Source organism: Cavia porcellus, unplaced genomic scaffold, assembly GCF_034190915.1.
Source record: "Cavia porcellus strain 051 isolate PalLab524CR breed Dunkin Hartley unplaced genomic scaffold, mCavPor4.1 scaffold_9, whole genome shotgun sequence".
Classification (NCBI taxonomy): domain Eukaryota; kingdom Metazoa; phylum Chordata; class Mammalia; order Rodentia; family Caviidae; genus Cavia; species Cavia porcellus.
In genome coordinates this window covers 16,493,671-16,516,502 of record NW_026947492.1, presented here as the reverse complement: position 1 = coordinate 16,516,502, position 22,832 = coordinate 16,493,671, and the positions used below count along the sequence as shown (strand labels likewise).

The window sequence follows — 22,832 nt, the reverse complement described above, 5'->3', positions numbered from 1 at the left end:
CACACACACACACTCACACACACACACACACAATCATAAATTTTAACTCCATAGATCTCTTTCCAACAACACCAACTCTCTCCCTCACTGTAATTCAAGTAATTCAAGTAAGTAAAGTAAGTAAGTAAGTAAGTCAGAGTGTGTGACACAAAGTCTTTACTAATCATGGTGTTCAGTACACTACCTTATTCCTGGATGTTACCTAGTATACCCTTTACTGACTTTAGCCGTCCATGTTTAATAACATGATTAAATGTAACATACAAGAATTCCTGTGTTCTCTATTTGTTCTTGTGAGTATAGAGGATCATGACTTGTTTTAACACCAAAGGCATTTTTCACAACCTTGTATTAATCCTAGGGATTTAGAATGACTAAATAATAGAAATTATATCTTTAAAGGTTATACACAATCAAACATATTTATCTTCACAGCTTTGAATCAGTTATGGGAAATACTACAATGTTTTGTGTCTATCTGACTATATCACAGTTTTACTGCCATATTACACATCATTTTGGTGAATGATAATAAACTATTTCTCTATTTCTTAGCACAAGTTAATTGGCATGAATTAGTAAACAACTCAGCTATCAATTGCACTGCCTGATCCTTCCAGTTTTATTCCATGTGTGAATGTGGTGATCACACATCTTAAGTGAAACTAAAATGCTGAAACAGGAAAGAATTACATTATGAGTTCTGGTACAATAGAGTAGGTTTCATTTTATCTTTGGTATCTGTAGGTCTGAGTCTAGTGTCTTATCTTTTTTTTATAAATATTTTCTTTGAAAGAAACATATGTAGATAATGAGGGGAGGAGAGGAGAGAGCAGAGCAGAGCAGAGGAAAGGAGAAGAGAAAAAAGGAGAAGGGGAGAGAACAGGTGAGGACAGAAGAGGAGAATATTTCTATATTCTTCAAATGAGAAGGGAGGAAAGGAGATGGGAGAGGAGAAGGTGGAAACAGAAGAGAAGAGAAAAGCAAGGAGACCACGTCATGAAGCTTCCTTTCAGGCCCCCACTAGACCAGTGATGGTAAACCTTTCCGTTCTCATTGATAGTTAGCAGCCAGCGGCGGCATGATTGCCAGTTTCGCCACCATTGCACTAGACCGATTTGACTTTCTTAATCCAGTCACTCTCATGTCTAGCAGATCATAAGAACTGTATTGATAGTATGAGGGTAATTTGCTGTTCTATCTCAATGTTTTTAAGGATCAAATCTCTAAGCCCTACCATAAGAGATTGTCACTCAATAAAGTGTGGTATAGGATTTAGAGACATATATTAAAGAAAGAAATCTGTGTTTGTTGTAAATATTTTAGTAACTTATGAAGCTCTTAAAATGCTTCAAAACTTTATTGTGCATTAATTAATCAGCTTTCAAATTTTTCTTAATTCATATTGAGAAATTGTGTTTTTCTAAAAACCCATTCCTCTGCAAGTGTACAGAAGTATCTTGTTTTCTTTACTGTTGAATATGACATGTATTTATTGACTATTTCTCACAAAGTTTGCCTGTTTTTAAAGAAAATTAATATTTCTGATATTGTTTATTAAAATTTTCATCATTGTACTATCATTTATGAATCTATATAAGTTTGAAGGATGTCCTTTTTGCATTTGGTTTGAATTTTTGTTTTTTGGTCTTTTTTGAGACAGGGTTTCACTATGTTTTTTTGGTCTTTTTTGAGATAAGGTCTCACTATGCAGTTCAGGCTGGCCTTGGGCTCACTTTGTAGCCCAAGCTGATCTCGAAATTGCAATGATTTTCCTGCCTGAGCTTTTGAAGTGCTGGAATTACAGGAGTGTACCACGACGCCCATCTTGGTTTGAGCTGCATTTCCTTGATGCCTTTTGAAAAACAGTTCTTAACTTTATTCCAATATGAATTCCCTATCTTTATAGTTAGGCTTTTTGTTTAGGTTTGTTTTTATTAGTATTTTACATGGGTGAAAATGTCCATGTTAAGAAATCTGAAACTTCTCCATGTCAAAGATTTTCTTTAATATTTTCTTCCAGATGTTTTTGTTTTAGACTCTTGCTTACATATATGAATTTACGTTTATTTTCCCATACGAGAAAGGTATAACTTTTTACATTTGCTTTGTATTTCTCATTTTTAGTAATTCAACTTTAATCCATTTGTGATTTCACTTATGTATGCAGTGATTAAATTATCTTTTCACAGTTTAAAACTCTAGGTGATAAGACATAAAATACTCTGTTTCTGCAGTGTGTGTGTTTTGCTTTGCACTGCCTCCTTTTATAACAGAGAAAGGATCCAGTTGAATAACTGGGATGCTCTTTAGTGTATTTTGAACAGGTCTCTGTCCCTTGCTTTCCAATTGATAGAATGTTAATTGATCAAAACACAAAAACCACATAGGTCATTATCTCAGTATTGAGTCTTTGCAAATTTTATTGTGAACTAGGTTTCACTTTCACTTGTCAATACACTTATAAAGTTAAATAAACACTAGTTTACCAGTCCCAGGGTGTCAGTTAGCACATGGGAAACTCAGCGTATGAACATAGGCCCTTAAGGCCTGGCTGAGAAACCTCTGCTGATCCCACTTCTCTCAAGCATTTACCTGGAGACCTAAAGCTAGAACAATTGTGAATCGGTTCACCCAGTGGATTGTTTAAAGGCACTTAGAGAAGTCACTGCACTTTAGTAATATCTGAGTATTTTATGGGCGCTAGATTTTCTGATGTATTGAAATGTCTGAAGATAGTATCTTCATCCATCCCTGCAAGAAATTAAGTTCAGTTCACTAAAGATTATTTACAATAAAAAGAGCTTGCTTTCTCTTAGGTTGTGGCTCAGATCAGGCTTACTCTTTGACCTTGGCTTGTCTAAATATGTAAGCTTGCAAGTCTTGATTTAGAAACGTGGAGCAGAAAGCAGTATAAGAGAGACACACTCCAAAAGAGTTCCAAATAAGGTAGAGACATTGCAAATAACTCAGTGATTACGAACATTGCTATGACTGCTATATGTGTCCCAGCAGTCCAGCTCAGGCAAGAGTATTGCCAGTTGGAGAAAGAAAGGTATTAGGGCTGGGGATTTAGCTCAGCAGCAAAAGCACCTGTCTGGCATGCACATAGTCATGAGTTCAATCCCCAATGCCAAAAATAAATAAATAAATAAATAAATAAATAAATAAAAATAAAAGAAAAGCAAAGAAAAGAATTTGGAGATGCAGGTCAACGAACAGTTTGACTTCAAGTTCAGTACTGAAATAAACTGCAAATGGAGAAATAAGGTTTAATAAAAATTAAACTAGGAAAATATTATACATGTAAATCATCCATGTTAAATAATTATTTAGAGACCAATGAAATGCTTAATGAAATAGGGAGAACACTTATATAAATGGAAAAAATGATTTATTATCAAAACAATAAATCTTTCTCCTCTTTAGAAACTGCACAGAAGACGTGGAAACCAGAAACTGTTCCAGAGTCACTGAATTCATCCTGGCCAGGATCTCAGAGCAGCCAGAGCTCCAGCTGCCCCTCTTCCTCCTCTTCCTGGGAATCTATGTGTTCACAGTGGTGGGGAACCTTGGCATGATCACCCTGATCGGGCTCAGTCCTCCCCTGCACACCCCCATGTACTATCTCCTCAGAAGTCTGTCCTTCATTGACCTCTGCCATTCCACTGTCATAACCCCCAAAATGCTGATCAGTTTTGTGACAGAGAAGAATGCCATCTCCTACCTCGAGTGCATGACACAACTCTACTTCTTCTTGGTTTTTGTTATCTCAGAGTGTCACATGTTGGCTGCAATGGCCTATGAGCGCTATGTTGCCATCTGTAGCCCCTTGCTTTACAGCGTCACCATGTCTCAGCATGCTTGCATTTCCTTGATTTCAGCAGTGTATGCAATAGGTGTGGTTTGTACATCGGTTCACATAGGCTGCTTGGTTAGGGTTCACTTCTGCAAGCTGAATGTGATCAATCATTATTTCTGTGATCTTCCTCCCCTCCTGAAAATCTCTTGCTCTAGTACTTACATCAATGAATTATTGATTCTGTGCTTTGGTACGTTTAACATCTGTGTCCCAAGCCTCCTTATCCTTACCTCCTACATCTTCATTTTAGCCGCATTCGCTCCACCTCGGGCAGGTCCAAAGCCTTCAGCACCTGCAGCTCCCACCTCTCAGCAGTTGCTGTGTTCTTTGGTTCTGCTGCATTCATGTACCTGCAGCCCTCATCAGTCAGCTCCATGGACCAAGTGAACGTGTCTTCTGTGTTTTACACCATTATTGTTGCCATGCTGAACCCTCTGATCTACAGCCTGAGGAATAAGGATTTCAGTATCACTCTAAAGAAAATGTTAGAGAGAAAAAAATTACTGTGAGAAGACATAAAATGAGGATACTTTATTAGATAAAAATCATTTACTATTGTGGGAGAGACTTAGTGTTCCTTTTGGACCATTTGTCACTATGCTCACGTTCTGTATTTTTGAGATGTTTTTTATTACTTTGAACTTTTAATGCCATTTTCTTGTGTAATATTTGACTTCAAATGTATGGTAGAGGGGTGTGGATCTACGTACCCATCCCATTAATGCCTACCTTGTTACCTTACATTTCTTTCATACATTTGGCAAAATCTCAGGACTCAGCTTTAATGAAATGACATTTTTCGGAAGTGACTACAAACCTCCCTTCTTCAGTATATACAAAACATCTTAAAATACAGCAGTGTCATGGCTATGACTTCTAGTTTGGGACCCAGTCTACCCTGGAAAAGACCCTCTCTTGTTCTACTCGTTCACATAAATCATGTCTTGCTTTATCTTTTAATTTGCAAACCTATTATTTTAAAACATAAGATAAAGACACATGTAAACATTGAGCATTAGTGCATCCAGTACTTTGACTGCTTTTCCATTTTTTCCAGTTTTTATTTTTATTTTTTTTAACTTTTTTTTTCTTTTTCTCTTTTTTATCGGTACCAGGGATTGAACCCACGACCACCTGCTTGCAAGGCAGATGCTTATGCCTCTAAGCTAAATCCCCAGCCCATATTTTTTTGAAATTTAATTTCATATTTTAAATTTGGTTCTAACCACACTGAACTGAGATGTCCTGTAGTTTCTTTCAGTACGTGCAGCTCATCACCCCATTTCTGGAGCATAGAATACTTCCTACCTACAATCATATATTTGATAATTTTCTTATTTTATTTTTATGAAATATTTCAAGCAAAGATATGTGTACCCCACACTACCTGCATTCATTAACCTCTTCCAGGTTTTACCACCATCTTCTAGGAAATACTTACATTTCAAAAAGTGGATTAAAATAAATTAAATATAATTTAAATTTTACAGTTAAAACCCCTTAAGTTTAATTTTGGTGAATTCTTCAAGATCTGAAAATAATAATGTTCCTACTGTACACAAAGCTTCAGAAATTTCTGTCCTGAGTACAGGAATTCTGTGGGAAAATTCAGTAAAAATATGATAATGCGATTTCTCCAGTAATTAATTCTTCCCACAGAATAAGAATTTTTTCTTGATTTTTCTTTCATGTGATTTAAAGAGGTTAAAAATAACAAGTGTGTTTTTTCACCTGATGAGCCAACATAGCAAATTTGATGGCAAATTGATATCTAGATTCCAAATGGCCTGATTTAAACCATGGCAGTTCAGTGTCTGTACTGATAATACTGCTAATAAAATTCTCTTACATAGATTTTCAGTGAAATGAAGTTAATTTTAAAAACAGAAAAAAGTGCATTGCATTATTGGATAAAATAAACTATGTTGCTGTCTCCAAAAGAAATATTTTTTCCTCTTTTTTGTTGTTTTTTTTGGCTGGGACTAATCAAATTGTTTGTATTAAAATCTGTGAAATGCAGCTCACTTTACCTATTTATGTTTATTCTCAAGCTCCTGACCATCCTAATGGCAGTCTTCCCACACTCTTAGTGGTAGGAAAGGCAGGTGAATGAACCATAGCTGTAGATGTCTGTGCCCTAGGAATTCTAAAACATGTGGCACAGCCTAGTTGATCACACCAAGGTACTGGATCTCTTTGCTTGAGAAAACAATTAGTCATGAGTTCTCAGAAGCCTAGGAAGATAATGTTATTAATGTAATGCTTTTCCAGTTGAAGCTGGGCAAATGATTTCTCTAAGCTTCTGAGTTACTATGACCAATGTACTATGGGCTCATTACAGAAATCAATATGCCAGAATGTCTCTTCAAAACTATACCTCTCCAGGCTATGGAGACTTAAAATCGTGCCCTCAGAAAAGTCATCTTTGAAACTACCTTAAATTACTTTTTCATATTAAAACTCTCTATCTCATACAAAAGTTATTTAATTTATTGGTAGCCTGTGCTATTTGCTGCTGTGTTTCTTGGCTTGTGGTGCTGCTTGAGGTAATCATTTAAATATTTATTCTTTTGCTTCCCTTTACATCAATGGATTTTTTGCTCCAGTATGGTAGAGAACACCCAATTATATTCACAACTATACCAGAGTCCTGGAATTCTCTCATTTTGGACATGGGGCATGATTTCAGTTCTGGGCACGATCCAAATGAGATTTAAATTTTCATTTCACTTTCATCCTAGAAATTAAACGTAGTTGTCAAACAGGCATCTGCACTCCCGTGTTTACTGCAGCACTATTCATGAGAGTTGTGAAGCAGAAAGGGAATAGTCTGTCTTCTGGTGACTGGATAAAGCAGATTCATTTCACATACACAGAAGAATACTATTTAGCCTTTAAAAAGAAACACTACCTTTTGTGACAATGCAGATGGCCCTGGAAGATGGTATTACACTGAGTGAAATCAAGTGGACACAGAGACACAAATATTTCATGACCTCACTTACATGTGTGGGATCACACTGTAGTTCTCTTTTTACCTTTTTGAAGAACCACTGTTCTCTTCTGTATGTTGACTGTATTATAGTAATTTACATTCCCACCAGCAGCATGCAAGGCTTTGCTTCTCTTACATCATCACCAACATTTGCTCTTTTTTGCTAACAGCCATCCCTAAAAGAGTGAAGTGATGTAAAACCGTTGTTTTACTTTGCATTTCTCTGATGATTATTGATTTAGAACATTTTTTCATATACCTGTTGGTCATTCAAGTTTTGTTTTGATACAGTTTATTTTGATTCTTTCCCTTGTTTAATCAGCTTCTTTTCTTTCTATTTTAATAATTTGATCTCCTTACATGTTATGACTTGTGCTTTTAAAATACAGTTTTATTAAGCAAATTGTTGCAATTGTTGCCTCCAAATGTTATATTTAACTTTTTGCATAAAACTTTAAATATAAATTTTATTTCCAAGCTAGTCTATACATAAACCCAAGATGTTCTGTATCATGTGTATATTTTAGTTAGTCCTCAAAACTTTAATTTTTAGAAGAAACAAAAGTCCTCATCTCTCCTTGTTTACAAGTTTAGGAAGTCCTTGTATGTTTATGGCAGTATCTCCTAGAGGATCTCATTCAGCCTCCAGGTTAAAGTTTCCCAAACCATATCACTGTGTTATTATATCACAGCATTTTGTGTAAGTCAGGATCAATGGAAATAAATATTTCCAATCCTTAACTAATGCATCTACTTAGTGAGTTTATATCCTGAAATTCTGTGGAATTCATTTATTAACTTTAACAGTGTTTTAATGCATAACCTAGAGTTTTCTGTGTGTAAGATCATACTCTCTGAGAGAAGTGACAATTTGATTTCTTTTTCTTTCCGTATATATGCTCTTATATTTTTATTTTTCCTTAATTGGTCTAGCTAGAACTTCTAAGACTATATGGATTAAAGTGGCAAAAATGGAAATCCTAGATCCAGATCTTAGAAAGTTCTTAGTTTTTCTCTGTTGAGTATAATGTCATCTATTGGTTTATATTACACGTTTATTTTGTTGAGGTATGTTCCTCCTATTCCTAAATTTCTCAGCAATATTTTCTTAGAAGAAGTAAAATTAAGTTGAATTTTATCAAATACCTTTTCTGCATCTATTGAAGAGGTCTTATATATTTCCCCTTGATTATAAAGAGGTGATTTTATCACATTTATTGATTAGAGTGTATTGAACCATCTTTGCATCCCTACGATGAATTTCACTTGACCAAAAAAGCGATCTTTGCAATACATTATTCAATTTAATTTGCTGGTATTTTTGTTAAAGTTAAATATCTTTGTACATGAACTTTTTAGTTATATAGGTATCATTCTGGAGCCCTAACAATGGCACATTCTAGTTTCTAACTCATAGTCAGCAAAACAAACAAATAATAGTGATGTGAAATATTAATAGGAAAAAATGGCAATAAAGGAAAACTCTGCTTATTTTCCCAAGAGTTGATAATGTGGGGGCATGATTCTGGCAGGAAGTCATTATCATTGTGCTTACAATAAATTCATACACTTTATACTTTGAGCATATTTGAATATTTATGTTTAAATATAACATTATACCAAGTCAGTCTTCATAGAGGATTAGTAGCTCTGGGACATTTGCTTTATTATGTGTTCATACAAATGACTCAAAATAGTTCTACAGGAAATTATTAAGCTATGATCTCATCAGCACCAAAGAACCTTAAAAGTTCAGTATTCAGTATTCTCTTCTAGTATTCTCAACAGCCTTTAATCCCACAGTGTAATGAAACTCCATATAACTTTGCACAAATAAGAGGTTCATCTAAGTTCTAATCGCTGACTTTTACAACCTTGGGATCCTCTATCTGACCTTCCCTGCCAAGGCACATAGTGATTCACATGGTTATTTATTACTCTCCCTGCCCACATTCCAGTATTGAGCCTAATGATGACACGTTCCCTTACTTTAACATGTCCTGGAATATTAAAGGTGGTACACACTTTATGCTTTCTCATTTAAACTCAAATAGGGAAATATGTTTTATTTTTAAGATTAAGCTAACACTAACTTCTCAATAAACTTCTTTCAGGAATTCCATGTTAACTTATTTATTGAGACTTTCTATATGCTAGATACTGGTAGGCATGATATTCAATTTATAGCCAGGTGTAAATCTGTAGTCAATATTTCATGACAATACAAAATTGAATAAGTACTAAACATAAACTTGAGAAGTATATTGAAGAATAAATAAGAAATGGTCTTTTTAAATCCTTTGTAGCTGCTCTTTAGCTGTTAAGTGGCATTTAACAGGTGGGAAAGTTTGGAGAATTAGAAAATCTGAAAGAAAACAAAACTGAGAAACTTCTGAATGACTTCTTAAGGGTTAGCAAAGAATGGGATATTTGTTGAGGTATCAAATATACTCTAAATACTCTCAGATCACAAAAATTTTTCAGAGGTAGAAAGATTTGTTTGATCTTTATTTTGGTATCATGAAAAGATGGTGATTTTTAGGTTCATATTTGGTAAAAATATCCTGAATTTACCTATATTAAAGGGAATTAAGGTAGAAAGTAGTTTCAAGGAATACACATAGAGGTAAATCAACTACCATTGATATTTTTGGAAACGAAAATGTTTGAAAAATGAAAGATGTTTCAGGGAGAAACACAATGATTTACAATAAAAATAACAATTAGAACATTTGTTAAGTTCTTACAAAGAGCAAAAAATAAACATCTTGCAAGCATCATTCTATTTAATGTTCATGACAGAAAATACTTACATGTTTCATTTTAAAGGGAAAAATAATAAAAACAATGAATGAAAATTCAAAGCAACACAGTAGCAGAGTAACAATGGTTAATATGTTTCTTATTGTTATCTTCAATGCAGTTGCTCATATTACAAGATATAGGTATGAAAGATTGATCAAACACAAAACTTTCTTTTCAGTGAACTAGTAGAAATCAGTAGTGTAACTATCTTAAGTATGTTGCATGTATGTGTGTGTGCATTTGTATTATTATTAATCAGATGCAAAGTGAAAGTAGTTTTTCTACAGCCACAAAACAAATATGAGTTAGAGCTGATGTTTGAACATTGGTTTTCTATGCTATTACAAGTTGCTGTTATCATTTTTAAATTCACGAAATGTTATAATTGGAAGAGATTTTGAAGATGATTTAACCACCTCCCCCAAAACTGTACTATGTCCTTGATCATCATCTTATCAGTGATTGCTACCGGTTGGGCTGCATTTGATTGTAAGGAACATATTTGACTGTAAGGAACTAACACATATTAAGATATCTACTTCCATTCACAGTTGGACATATTGGTAAGATCTTTGTTGTGAAATAAGGTATGTCTTTAAATGTTATTAGTAATTGTATTGTATCAGTCTTTTAGATTAAGAAAAAAAATGGAACCCAAGCAAAGATATCTTATTGCAATGGCATATACATACTAATGTTTATGACAGCACAATTCATATTAGCTAAATCTTGGAGGGGTAAGAAAAATACTGTACTTACATGCTGTTATTCTGCCATAAAGAAAGCTAAACCTGAGTCATTTGTAGGAAAATGGAAGTATCTGGAGCCATAAATTCAAGTGAATTAAATTAGGCACACAAGTTTAAATAGTGCATTGTTTCTTTTATAGGACAAACTCAAAGTGTAAATAGAGGGTAAAATATGTGATAGTGTACAGTAGGGAGATAGATCTTTTTGGGGGGAGATAGATCTTTCTAAATGGGAAAAGTATTGAGAGACAGAAGGAGAGGAAACAGAGAAGAAGAAAAGTGGATGAAAAGGGATTAAGAGGTATTACATACACAAACTTCATACAAGAAAAGTAAATACTAATGTACTAATAAAAAATAAATCTAAAAAATAAAAGAATATGTTAAACATTGATGGTAGTTGCAGTGTATTAAATGGACTGTATCTTTGTTAGCTAAATTAACTTTAGTTTTTCCAACCACTCTCCAAATGATAAGGTTTCCAGAATATGTTTTCTGAAGGTTTTTCAATCGCATATAAATTATCTTATTACACACTGTACATAATAGTCCTAATTTTTCAACTGTTAAGCCTACGCTTTTCTTTTTTCTAAATCAATTATTTTGCACATTATAACTAAAGGTAATAGGCACTGTCTTCTAAAGAGAGGCATCATATAGTTGACTAGAGTTGAAACAGACTGAAATTTCTAATTGTATCTAATACAAGTTTAACTAATCTAGAAGTTACCATATTTTAAAATTTTGTAGCAATACATATAAAGTATAAATTATTAAAGATAAAAGATATTGATCATCATAGAAGATAGCTAGGGTTTATTTTGTGAAACTATTTTAGTATTTTGAGAATTTAAGCAGCTCTGACTTCAACCATGAAATAAGTTAGCATATATGAATCATAATCCACTGCTTCCCTGGTCAGAATGGTAAAAATCCATGACTTAAATACAGGACATTCTATTACCTCTTGTGATTATTCAAATTAGCAAGACAGTTCCTTGGTATTGGAAAAGGTATTGATACTAGACATGTGAACCACATGCAGTTTAATTAATGATTTTCAAATCATCAACCCAAATGCCAGTACAACATAACTTACTACTAAAGGGCTTGCTCCTGTGAAACCAGGTAAGAGCTGGGGATGTAGTTCAGTGGCAGAGTTCTTATCTTGCAGGCTCAAGGTCCTGACTTTGATCCCAGAACCACACACAAAAATGGATCAATCAAACATAAAAATAAAACCCACTAATCACATCATGTTTGAGAACCAGTGATATGTAGTCTCAAAATCGGCTTAGACTCACTAATTCAGGCTATTCATTTTTAGAAAGTCCATGGCTCGTCTGTATGCACAAAACTTTATTGTAATTAACAAGTTAAGATTCACAAGAATCTATTTAAAGAAATAGTAGACAACTGGAAATATTTAAGTTGCAATCCCTCCTCATCCCCTCCTTCCCAGTCACCAGGAGCTTTATTCCCAAGAAACGAAAATCCCTAGAGACTATTTCCCTCTGTGATATTTGATGCCTGGCTTACTTAAACCAATGAAAAACCTTCAAAACACAGCAATCAGAACTTTTCAGGTGACTGTGAAAGAGGGGAATGTTTAACAACATGAAGATGGAAATGTGGAAATCGACAGTTAAAGTTCAAGCTGTGGGCTTGTGAAGCAGATAGGATTAAATACCCTGGACTGAGGCTATACCACTCCCTCACTGCTCCAAAGCTGGAGAAGACTGGGTGCCTGGGACTCTCACTGGCAGCATTCATGCCATTCTCCTACAGGTCAAAGACAGAAAACTGCAAGCAAGAATTTAAATTAAGGCATCAGACAGACAACGGTGAGTTGCTTACTCTGTGGCTCTGATTTGGAACTATTAATTAGGTCCAGAAATAACCATTGTGACAACTCATGCAAATGTTCATGTATTTATTTATTATTATTTTTTATAATTCCTGTTATGTGTCAGAAGTGTAACTGTTACTGGCAATTCATATGAGGAGATCTCTGGGTTGCCATCAGCCTTATAACGTAGGTCACAGTTAGCTGCTGCTGGTTATAGACCTGGCTCTTAGGAAACTGGGACAGGAGGATCACTTGAGCTCAGGAATTTGAGGTAAGCTGGGACATCAGAAGAAGATCCAGTTAGGGAAGAAAGTACTGTTTAGAAATTAAAGCAATCAGAGCAATTAGCTGAAAGGTCCAATCAAGGATAACAAGGATGAATATAATTTTAGATGAAATACAGAAGGAAATAAATATTTACCAGACAACAGAAAATGTGTCTGCTAAAATCATTTGGAGTACAAGGAACAGGAAATAAAAATGTGAACAACCTAGTGAATGTGACAGATTACAGGAATGAAAGAAGCCAAAATTGTCTTTGCAAAGAAAGAGGATGACATTTTGGGCTATGTAAGGTTGGTGAAGTGATAGTCGGTATTATTATATGATCACTTAAAAAATCTTTTTTCCCATTTTTTCGTGGAAATCCCCTGAGCTCTGCCACATTTCAGCCATGTGCTGCAGTCAATGTATCTCACACCTTGTTCATCCGGCCTCCCTTTTACTGGAACTCCTAGGGTACATGAGGCCCACTCAGATAATGAGCTTCTCTATCCCAAGATTTTAAACCACCACACCCCAAAGTCCCTCTTACTATTTTCTAACTTGTTCACAGATTAAGGCTGATTCCTGACCACTTCTGGATGGCTTATTCAGCTTACTTCTAACTGGGCTCTGGTTCCCCAAGTGAAGTTCAATCTAACCCGTAAAATGCTTTCATCTTTTTGCATGGTCCTAAAAGTTTCAGCCTATTGTCATATGAACTTCATTTCCAAATCTCATCTAAACTTCTTCAGATTAAAAATCCCAGATACCATCTTTTAGATTATTTAAATACAATGGATAAAATTTTGAGTATGTTCCATTCTATGGTAAAAGTTCTTCTCAATCTATGAATATGGGGAACTAGAAAATAGATTATCCATTCTCATAACGTTAGGATGGGTTTCTAGATCCCTGAAGTGGGTTCCCGACCTTCTTTAAGGTGTTCCAATACAGGGTGAGAGGAAAACAAACAGCAAGGGAAAAATAGCAATGCAAAGTATAGGAGACCAGAAATGATCAGCTGTTCAGGGGGAACAAAAGGCCATAAGGCAACTAGAACCTCGATATTTTTTGAATGCATTTGCATTGAGGAAAATGGTCAGGAATTGCAGCTGGATGTGCTGGACAGGTGATCGGGCAGGCAAGGCTTGTAACAGAGGGAATGAAGTGTTCTTATAGAAAGAACAAAGCAGCCACATTTAGGTTGTGCTGAACAAGTAATCTTATTTGTGGCAAATTCTTGGAGGGTGCATTCTCTGGACTCTTGCAGCCCTACCAGAGACATTACTTCATGTCTTAGCCCATAGTATCATGTCTTAGCCCCATAGTGTCTTATCTGAGGTCCATCGTGACAGTTGGCAAACAGTAAGGCTTTGCCACCTGCTTGCTTTCCTGAAGATGCTTGCAAAGCCCCGGTCAGACTCCCTAGTTAAACTGAAAGCCAGCTTAGGGAAGTCACTTCTATGCATCCTGTTCACTGGTAAGCACAATCACCCTGAGTCTGGGGGACAGTGACACGGGGTCCTCCACAGGTGCTAACAGACATTCATGCTCCACTGACCTCCCGATTCTCATTCATTCAGCAACCTCAGGTAGGCTGCTGAATCAGCCAGAGTCTACCTCATGAAGCAGTATGGGTGACTAAAGGTATTCTCTTAAAGGAAGCCCAGAATCCTGCCTGCACTACAACTCCAAATATGTCTTTCTGAAGCTTTGGTGTGCTAGAACTTGCTAGAATATGAAAATGTTATACACTAGACATATGTCAAATCTAGGGAATATCCAACATGTTATTCTGAAAAAGAGAGGTTCCGCAGGTGAGCAGTGTAAGCAAAATTGCATAGTGTGCTTACAAAATATAATCTCAAACATGACAGACCTGTCCCTGAATTCAAGTATGGTATTAATCAGATCCTTAAATGATTCTCTTACAATAGAATTTAAGGAGCAGTTCTTTATTTTTACCAAACATTTGTATCTACCCCTGGACGTATAGATTTTGGGTTAATTATGTATTGCTTAGCATGAACATGTAACTATTGAACTACTTCATTCTCTTTAAAGATAGACAAGTTATTGGTTTATACTATTCTTTAGAGCTCATAATATGACTTTCTTGGATTTATTCAATTCCTCATTTAGTATTTAATCAAATAAATTTATTGAAAATAAATGAAAAATATAAGAATGTGAGATATATTAACTGTGTAATTAGTAAATAATTCTTTGGATTATAAAAACCTTGAAGCTGTACTTAGATCAACAAGAAGCCCCAATAATTAAATATGATACCAATTTCCCCAATGTTAATTAACTGTATGATTCCTAAAATATAATTTAATTTGGAGATTTTTCAAGAAAATATGTAAACTATTCATTTATGCATGATATAAAGCATTTGTGTGCAAGAAATGAATGGCTTATTGTTTCAAATTCTCTAACCCTAAAATCAGAAATATGTAATTTGACAAAATGTTCCCTGGTCCTCTAAAATTTACTTATCACAGTGTAGTCTGTGATCTGATGACACTAACAAGGAGCTTTTCAATAGGCAGAATCTCAATCCATACTCAGTTCTGGTGGATTACAGTATTCATTTTAAGACAAACAGTCCCTGTGTAAAAATCTTTACCACTAATTGGCAAGTTTAGAGCTGACACAGAAGATTAATCAGCTGGGGGAAACAATCAGTAATAACTGGTTCCTTTCTACAAGTCCCTGGTCCTTAAGAAGCAGAGATCCTTTGGGAGTGCTCCGTGCTATTTGCTGCCTGGTGGGTATGTACAACTTAAAAAGTCCTTCTGAACACAGAAACCAGAGCTGCTTAGGTGAATATGAAAGCGAGGATGTTTGTCACCCTGAAATTGGGGACGCATAGAGAATAAAGTAAGCATTGGAACTCCTGAACAGTGATGCTGACCAAGTTCAAAAGCAACAGACTGAGAAGAGCCCCACCCTCTCAGCATTTGAGATAGTCAAATGCTTAGGACCTGTGACTCACAACTCAGAGTCACTTGCAAAGTGGAAAGTCAAATCTGGCACTCAGGTGCTCAGGCTGAAGCACTGTGAGTATTTTCATCTCATACTTGTGAAATTAGGAGGTCGGTTGTTAATTGTTGAAAAGATTCAGGAAAATAGTTTTCAGTAATTTTTTCAGTCATTCACAAATGTTCTGTTTAAATGTCTGACAATGTGAGAGCTGCTTTGTCAGTTACTGAGACTTCAAAGAATAGATTGATCCATCACTGGAATTATAAAATGTTTCACATTTTTGAAAAGCACTTTTTAGAAATGTCAGTTACACTAAGTTGGAAAGTATTTAGGTAATGGTTTCAATTCTAACTGAGATTTGTAAAGAATTAAATATTTGTCAAGCATGGGAAAAAGTTTTGTTAATATTATTTCATATAGAGGAAATAGAGAATAAAAGGATGCACAGCTGAGTGAGTGTGACATAATCTAGGAACTGAAATATTCCTGTAACCAAGAGTGAAAATCGGAACTAAACAGACAAAGAGAGACAAGAGATGCTATAATGTGTGGGTTTTATCTTTAAAGCAGTCACAGAATATTTTACAGTGTCTCTGAAGATGGACCATCATCTTCTGTAGGGAGATTAAACCTTATGTCCAGAAGTAAGTAGCTCATTCATTTCAAAGGACTCTAATGTCAACATAGCTTTTATACTAATTAAAGGATGTATCATTAATTACTTCAAACAACATATACAAGATAAAACTTTCCCGTTTGTTCTATTAGGGTTTATAAAAGTGCCTGTCAGTTATCTTCAAATATCTCCCTTGGTATTACTGCTTAGGCCTGCCTTGGGCTTTGTCAATGTCCCTCTCTAAAATGCGCACCTACGACTGAGTATGAGGCTCCAGATGTAACACCTCAGGTGTAGAGCAGTGTTTCCTGACCTCTTGAAGACATAATAGTTGGTAATTATCTATTCTGATTTATGACACTTTGGTTGGACTGTTACACATCTTATCTGCATTGTGATTCATCATAGTCTAACCAGTGTATCTTTACATTGGGAATGTTAATCTCCTATTGCTTAATTTTCCATCAAGAGCTCTAGGAACATCATTAAGTTGATGAGGAATTATGCATTTGTTTCATATTAACAATATTGAGTCAGATATTTGCATATGAAAAATCTATTTTTTAACTAAGATTAGAAGTTGATACTTGTTTTTCTTTTTTTTTAAAATTTTGTTTAAAAGGAAAAAGAGAAAAACACAAAACAAAACAAAGCGGTGTAAGGGTACACTTAATACAGAACTACAAAAAAAAAACAGTAAGAAATCACCTGTTTTTCTTAGTAAATTCTGTTTTAACTATTTTCATTGTCTGTGAACAATTTTTTATTCTCCTAGTGCTTTCAGAATGAAGAGGCAGAAACTAGAGAGTAGCATTGAGTACAGGGAGTGTCTCATTCCAAGGGAATGAGCAACAGCTAACTCAAGGTAAGTCTCTCTCTCTCTCTCTCTCTCTCTCTCTCTCTCTCTCTCTCTCACACACACACACACACACACACACACACACATTCATAAATTTTAACTCCACAGATCTCTTTCCAACGACACCAACTCTCTCCTGCACTGTAACTCAGATAATCAAGTGTAAGTCAGAGTGTGTGATACAAAGTCTTTACTAATCATGGTGTTCAGTACACTACCTTATTCCTGGGTGTTACCTAGTGTACCCTTTACTGACTTTAGCCGTCCATGTTTAATAGCATGATTAAGTGTAACAGAAAAGAAGTCCTGTGTTCTCCATCTGTTCTTGTGAGTATAGAGGACCATGACTTGGTTCACTACCAAAGGCATTTTTCACAACTTGTATTAATTCTAGGGTTTTAGAATGACTAAATAATAGAAATTATATTTGTAAAGGCTATACACAAATATATTTATCCTCACAGCTTTGAATCAGGGGAAATACTACAATGTTTTACACCTATCTGACTTCATCCCAGTTTTACTGCCATATTACACATCATTTTAGTGAATGATAATAAAATATTTCTCTATTTCTTAGCACGAGTTAATTGCCATGAATTAATAAACAACTCAGCTATCGATTGTACTGCCTATTACTTCCAGTTTTATTCCATGTGTGAATTTGGTGATCATGCATGTTAAGGGAAACTAAAATGCTGATACAGGAAAGAATTATGAGTTCTAGTACAACAGAGTAGGTTTCATTTTATCTTTGATATCTGTAGGTCTGAGGTTAGTGTCTTATCTCTTTTTCTCTTATAAATATTTGCTTTGAGAGAAACATATAGAGCAAGAGTAGGGGAGGGGAGAGGAGAAGGTGGAAAAAGTAGAAGAGAGAAAAGCTTCCCTTCAAGCCCCCACTAGAAAGTGATGGTGAACCTTTCAGTTCTCATTGATAATGAACAGCCAGAAACGGCAGTGAATGCCATAGTTTCACCACCATTGCACTAGACAGATTTTACTTTCTTAATCCAGTCACTTTCACGTCTAGCTGATCGCAAGAACTGCATTAATGGTATTGGGGGTAATTTCTTGTTCTATCTCAATGTTTTTAACGATCAAATTTCTAAGCCCTACCATAAGAGATTGTCACTCATAAACTGTGATGTAGGATTTAGAGACATACATTAAAAAAAGGAATCTGTGTTTGTTGTAAATATTTTAGTAATTTACGAAATGCTTTCAAAAATAAAAGAAAAGTGTGGTGTGGGATTTAGAGATCTATATTAAACAAAGGAATCTGTGTTTATTGTATATATTTTAGTAACTTATAAAATGCTTTCAAAACTTTATTTTACATTTATTAATCAGCTTTCAAATTTTTCTCAATTCATCTTGAGAAATTGTGTTTTTCTAAAAACCCATTTCTGTGTAAGTGCACAGAAGTATCATGTTTTCTTTACTGTTGAATATGACATATATTTTTTGACTATTTCTCACAGATTTTGACTGTTTTTAAAGCAAATTAATATTTCCCATATTTTGCTTATTAAAATTTTTCATCATTTTACTATCATTTATGAATCTATTTTATATTTTGAAGAATGTCCTTTGTGCATTTGGTTTGCACTTGTGTTTTTTGGTCTTTTTTGAGACAGAGTCTCACTACACAGTACAAACTGGTCTTGAGCTCACTTTGTAGTCCAAGCTGAGCTCAAATTTGCAATGATTGTACTGCTTGAGCTTTTGAAGTGTTAGGATTATGTGAGTGCATCACCATGCCCAGCTTGTTTTGAGCTGCATTTCCTTGATGCCTTTTGAAAAACAGTTCTTAATTGTATTCAAATATGAATTCCCTATATTTAGAGTTAAGTTTTTTCTTTTGGTTTGTTTTTATTAGTATTTTACACTGGTGAAAATGTCCATTTTAAGAAATCTTAAACTTCTCCAACATGTCAAAGATTTTTCTTTAGTATTTTCTTCCAGACTCTTTGCTTATGTCTTTGTATTTAGGTTTATTTTCCCATACAAGGAAGGTATAGCTTTTTAGATTTGCTTTATATTTCTCATTTTTAATAATTCAACTCTAATCCATTTGTGATTTCACTTATGTATGCCGTGATTAAATTATCTTTCACAGTTTAAAACACTAGGTGATAAGACGTAAAATACTCTGTTTCCCCAGTGTATGTGTTTTGCTTTGCACTGCCTCGTTTTATAACAGATAAATGATCCAGATGAATAATTGGGATGTTCATTAGTGTATTTTGAACCAGTCTCTGTCCCTTGCTTTCCAACTGATAGAATGTTAATTGATCAAAATACAACAACCACATAGGTCATTATCTCATTATTGAGTCTCTGCAAATTTTATTGTGAATTAGGTTTTACTTTCACTTCTCACATAGAGTTATAAAGTTAAATAAACACTAGTTTACCAGTCCCAGGGTGTCAGTTGTTACAAGGGAGGGTCTGAGTACGAACACAGGCACTTAAGGCCTGGGTGTGTAACCTCTGCTGATCCCAGTCCTCTCAAACATTGATCTGGAGACCACAAGCTGGAACAATTGAGAATCAGTCTACCCAGTGGAATGTTTAAAGGCGCTTAGAGATGTCATTGCACTGTAATAATATTTGAAAACCTGCGCATGTTATGGACTTAGATTTTGTGATGTATTGAAATGTCTGAAGATAGTATCTTCATTCATCCCTGCAAGAAATTAAGTTCAGTTTATTAAAGGTTAATGCCCATAGAAAGGGCTTGCTTTCCCTTAGGTTGTGGTTCAAGTCAGGTTTACTATTTGACCTTGGCTTCCCTGGATATGTGAGTTTGCAAGTTTTGAATTAGAAACATTGGTCAGAAAGCAGTGTAAGAGAGAGGTACTCCAAAAGAGCACCGAATAAGGTATAGACATTGCAAATAACTCAGTGATTATGAACATTGCTATGACAGCTTGTGTGTCCCAGCAGACACCTGCAGTCCCAGCTGAGGCAAGAGTGCTGCCAGTTTGAGGCCCATCTATGCAACATAGAGAGACCCCATCTTAAGAAAGAAAGGAATTGAGGCTAGGGATTTAGCCCAACAGCAAAAGCACCTGAGTGGCATGCGCATCCTCAGGGCCAAAAAAAAAAAAAAAAAAAAAAAAAAAAAAGATAAATGCTGAAAAGCAAAGAAAGGAATTTGGAGGTGCAGTTCCATGAAAAGAGGTTGACTTCAAGCTCAGTGCTGAAAAAAATTGCTAATGGAGAAATAACGCTTAATAAATATTAAACTAAGAAAAAGTTATTCATGTAAATCAGCTATGTTAAATAATCTGAGACCAATGAAATACTTAACTAGAAATAGGGAGAACATTTATATAAATGGAAAAATTGATGGAGTACCTCAAAAACCAATCTTTCTCTTCTTTCTCCTCTTCAGAAACTTTGCAGAAGACATGGAATCCAGAAACCATTCCAGAGCCAATGAATTCATCCTGACTGGGATCTCAGAGCAGCCAGAGCTCCAGCTGCCCCTCTTCCTCCTCTTCCTGGGAATCTACGTGTTCACAGTGGTGGGGAACCTGGGCATGATCATCCTGATCGGGCTCAGTCCTCACCTGCATACCCCCATGTACTACCTCCTCAGCAGTCTGTCCTTCATTGACCTCTGCCATTCCACTGTCATCACCCCCAGAATGCTGATCAGCTTTGTGACAAAGAAGAACATCATCTCCTACCCCGAGTGCATGACACAACTCTACTTCTTCTTGGTTTTTGCTATCTCAGAGTGTCACATGTTGGCTGCAATGGCCTATGACCGCTATGTTGCCATCTGTAGCCCCTTGCTTTACAGTGTCACCATGTGTCAGCAGGCTTGCATTTCTCTGATTTCAGCAGTGTATGCAATAGGTGTGGTTTGTGCATCAGTTCACACAGGCTGCCTGGTTAGGGTTTATTTCTGCAAGCTGAATGTGATCAACCACTATTTCTGTGATCTTATTTCTATCCTAAAGCTCTCTTGTTCCAGTATTTACATCAATGAGTTATTGATACTAGTCTTTAGTGGAATTAATATCCTTGTCCCCAGTCTGACCATTCTCAGTTCCTACATCTTCATCATAGCCTGCATCCTCCGCATTCGCTCCACTGCGGGCAGGTCCAAAGCCTTCAGCACCTGCAGCTCCCACCTCTCAGCCATTGCTGTGTTCTTCGGTTCTGCTGCATTTATGTATCTGAATCCATCATCAGTCAGTTCCATGGACCAGGGGAAAGTGTCCTCAGTGTTTTATACTATTGTTGTCCCCATGCTGAACCCCCTTATCTATAGCCTGAGGAATAAAGATGTCAATGTTGCTCTGAAGAAGATGTTAGAGAGAAGAATATTCCTGTGAACAAAGTACTATGGAGGACATCTTTTATACACATCATGAGACCCAAGTCTTTGAATATTCTACTATATGGATTGATGTGTGTAATTTTTAGTCTGCAAAAATGTTTTTCACTGGTTGGGATTCTGCTGACATTATTTCTTTATTATCATGTTCCCTTTAAGGCTATTTCTCTCTAGATTATCTCAAAGGTATAACTAAGACACAGACTAAAAAAAGAAACAGAGGATGACATGATCATGCATTCTCCTAAGGCCATCTCCATCACTTTCTCCATTTTCTTCATGTGCTCATTCCATAGTCCTTAGATCAGTGAAAACACTAACTTCCAGCAGTGACTGGTGCTCACTCTTCATCTACCAACTCCAAAAATCACATGACTCAAATCAACTCTATACCTGTAATCGTTAGCTTTGACTGGCTCTAGGCTAGACAAGTATTTCCCCACCATAATCCATTCCTTGTCTTCTTTAAGGTTATTTGCTGTTTGTCTGACTTAATAAAACTAAGCACAGTGTAAAATCTGTTACCGACCCATGTACATGCTGTGATATGCCCAGTCTAATGGGTCCCCAATTATCTTTTATTATTGTAGCTTTATAAAAGACTGGTTGTTTCTGAGTTCTGCATATACTGCAGCCTCCACATCTATCTTTCAGTCACAGTCCCCAGTCCCTGGAGAGCACCACTACGCAATAAGCCCTTCATTTATTTAATATTTATGTGGCCTGTACAGTGATTGTGTGAAACCTGCACACTCAACATAGCGGCCTCTCATTATTCCACTCCACTGCTACACACAACTTGCTCATTTTTAATTCAAACAAATTATGTCTAAGTTTGGAGAATTCTTCAACAATCAGCTTGAGAACTTATTTTTAACTGATTTTTAAACATATCTTGAAATATCTGCATGGGTTTACTCCTGTAGTAAATCAAACATCAGGTGTGATAACTTTTGAATGAAAAATCTCTAGAGTGCATATATCTCACTAAAAAGCATGGACTCACTGAGGCAAATAGTTATTTACCTGGAACAGGTGAAGGAAAAATGTTGAGGATGCTGAATATATATATATATATATATATATATATATATATATATATATTTGCACATATGTAAATGATGATGGCTTTATGTCACGTGTATACACGTACATGTAATTTTCTATGGATGTGGACAGGGAGAAAAATCCTTACTAAGCTGTGTATTTAAGTATAGAGAGATAATTTTACGTCAACTGTGTCATAATACAGGTTATGAAACCTTAAATAAACATTGAAAAAATTAAAATACATTCATGATTTACATTCTATCATAGCATATTGTCTATACTCAATCACTAATTCACCTAAATTTTTCTTTCCTTTACTCTTTATTTTTCTTTTTCTTTCTGTCTATGTCTTTCTTTTCTGCCTAGTTTTCATGCATAATTCTATGTAGAAAAATTTATCTAATTTAGATTTCCCTCCAATAGTATTATTAAAAA

General features: G+C 35.4%; 1 protein-coding gene and 1 pseudogene across 1 annotated transcript; both read left to right on the top strand.

Moving 5' to 3' along the window:
* The first annotated feature begins 3,436 nt into the window (after positions 1-3,436).
* On the top strand, positions 3,437-5,778 carry LOC100728542 (olfactory receptor 8G1-like; annotated as a pseudogene).
* A 14,629-nt stretch (positions 5,779-20,407) lies between these two features.
* On the top strand, positions 20,408-21,345 carry LOC134477532 (olfactory receptor 8G5-like). Its single transcript, XM_063255645.1, has one exon. The coding sequence runs from the start codon at positions 20,410-20,412 to the stop codon at positions 21,343-21,345; it is 936 nt and encodes a 311-aa protein (XP_063111715.1). The 5' UTR covers positions 20,408-20,409.
* Positions 21,346-22,832: the final 1,487 nt, after the last annotated feature.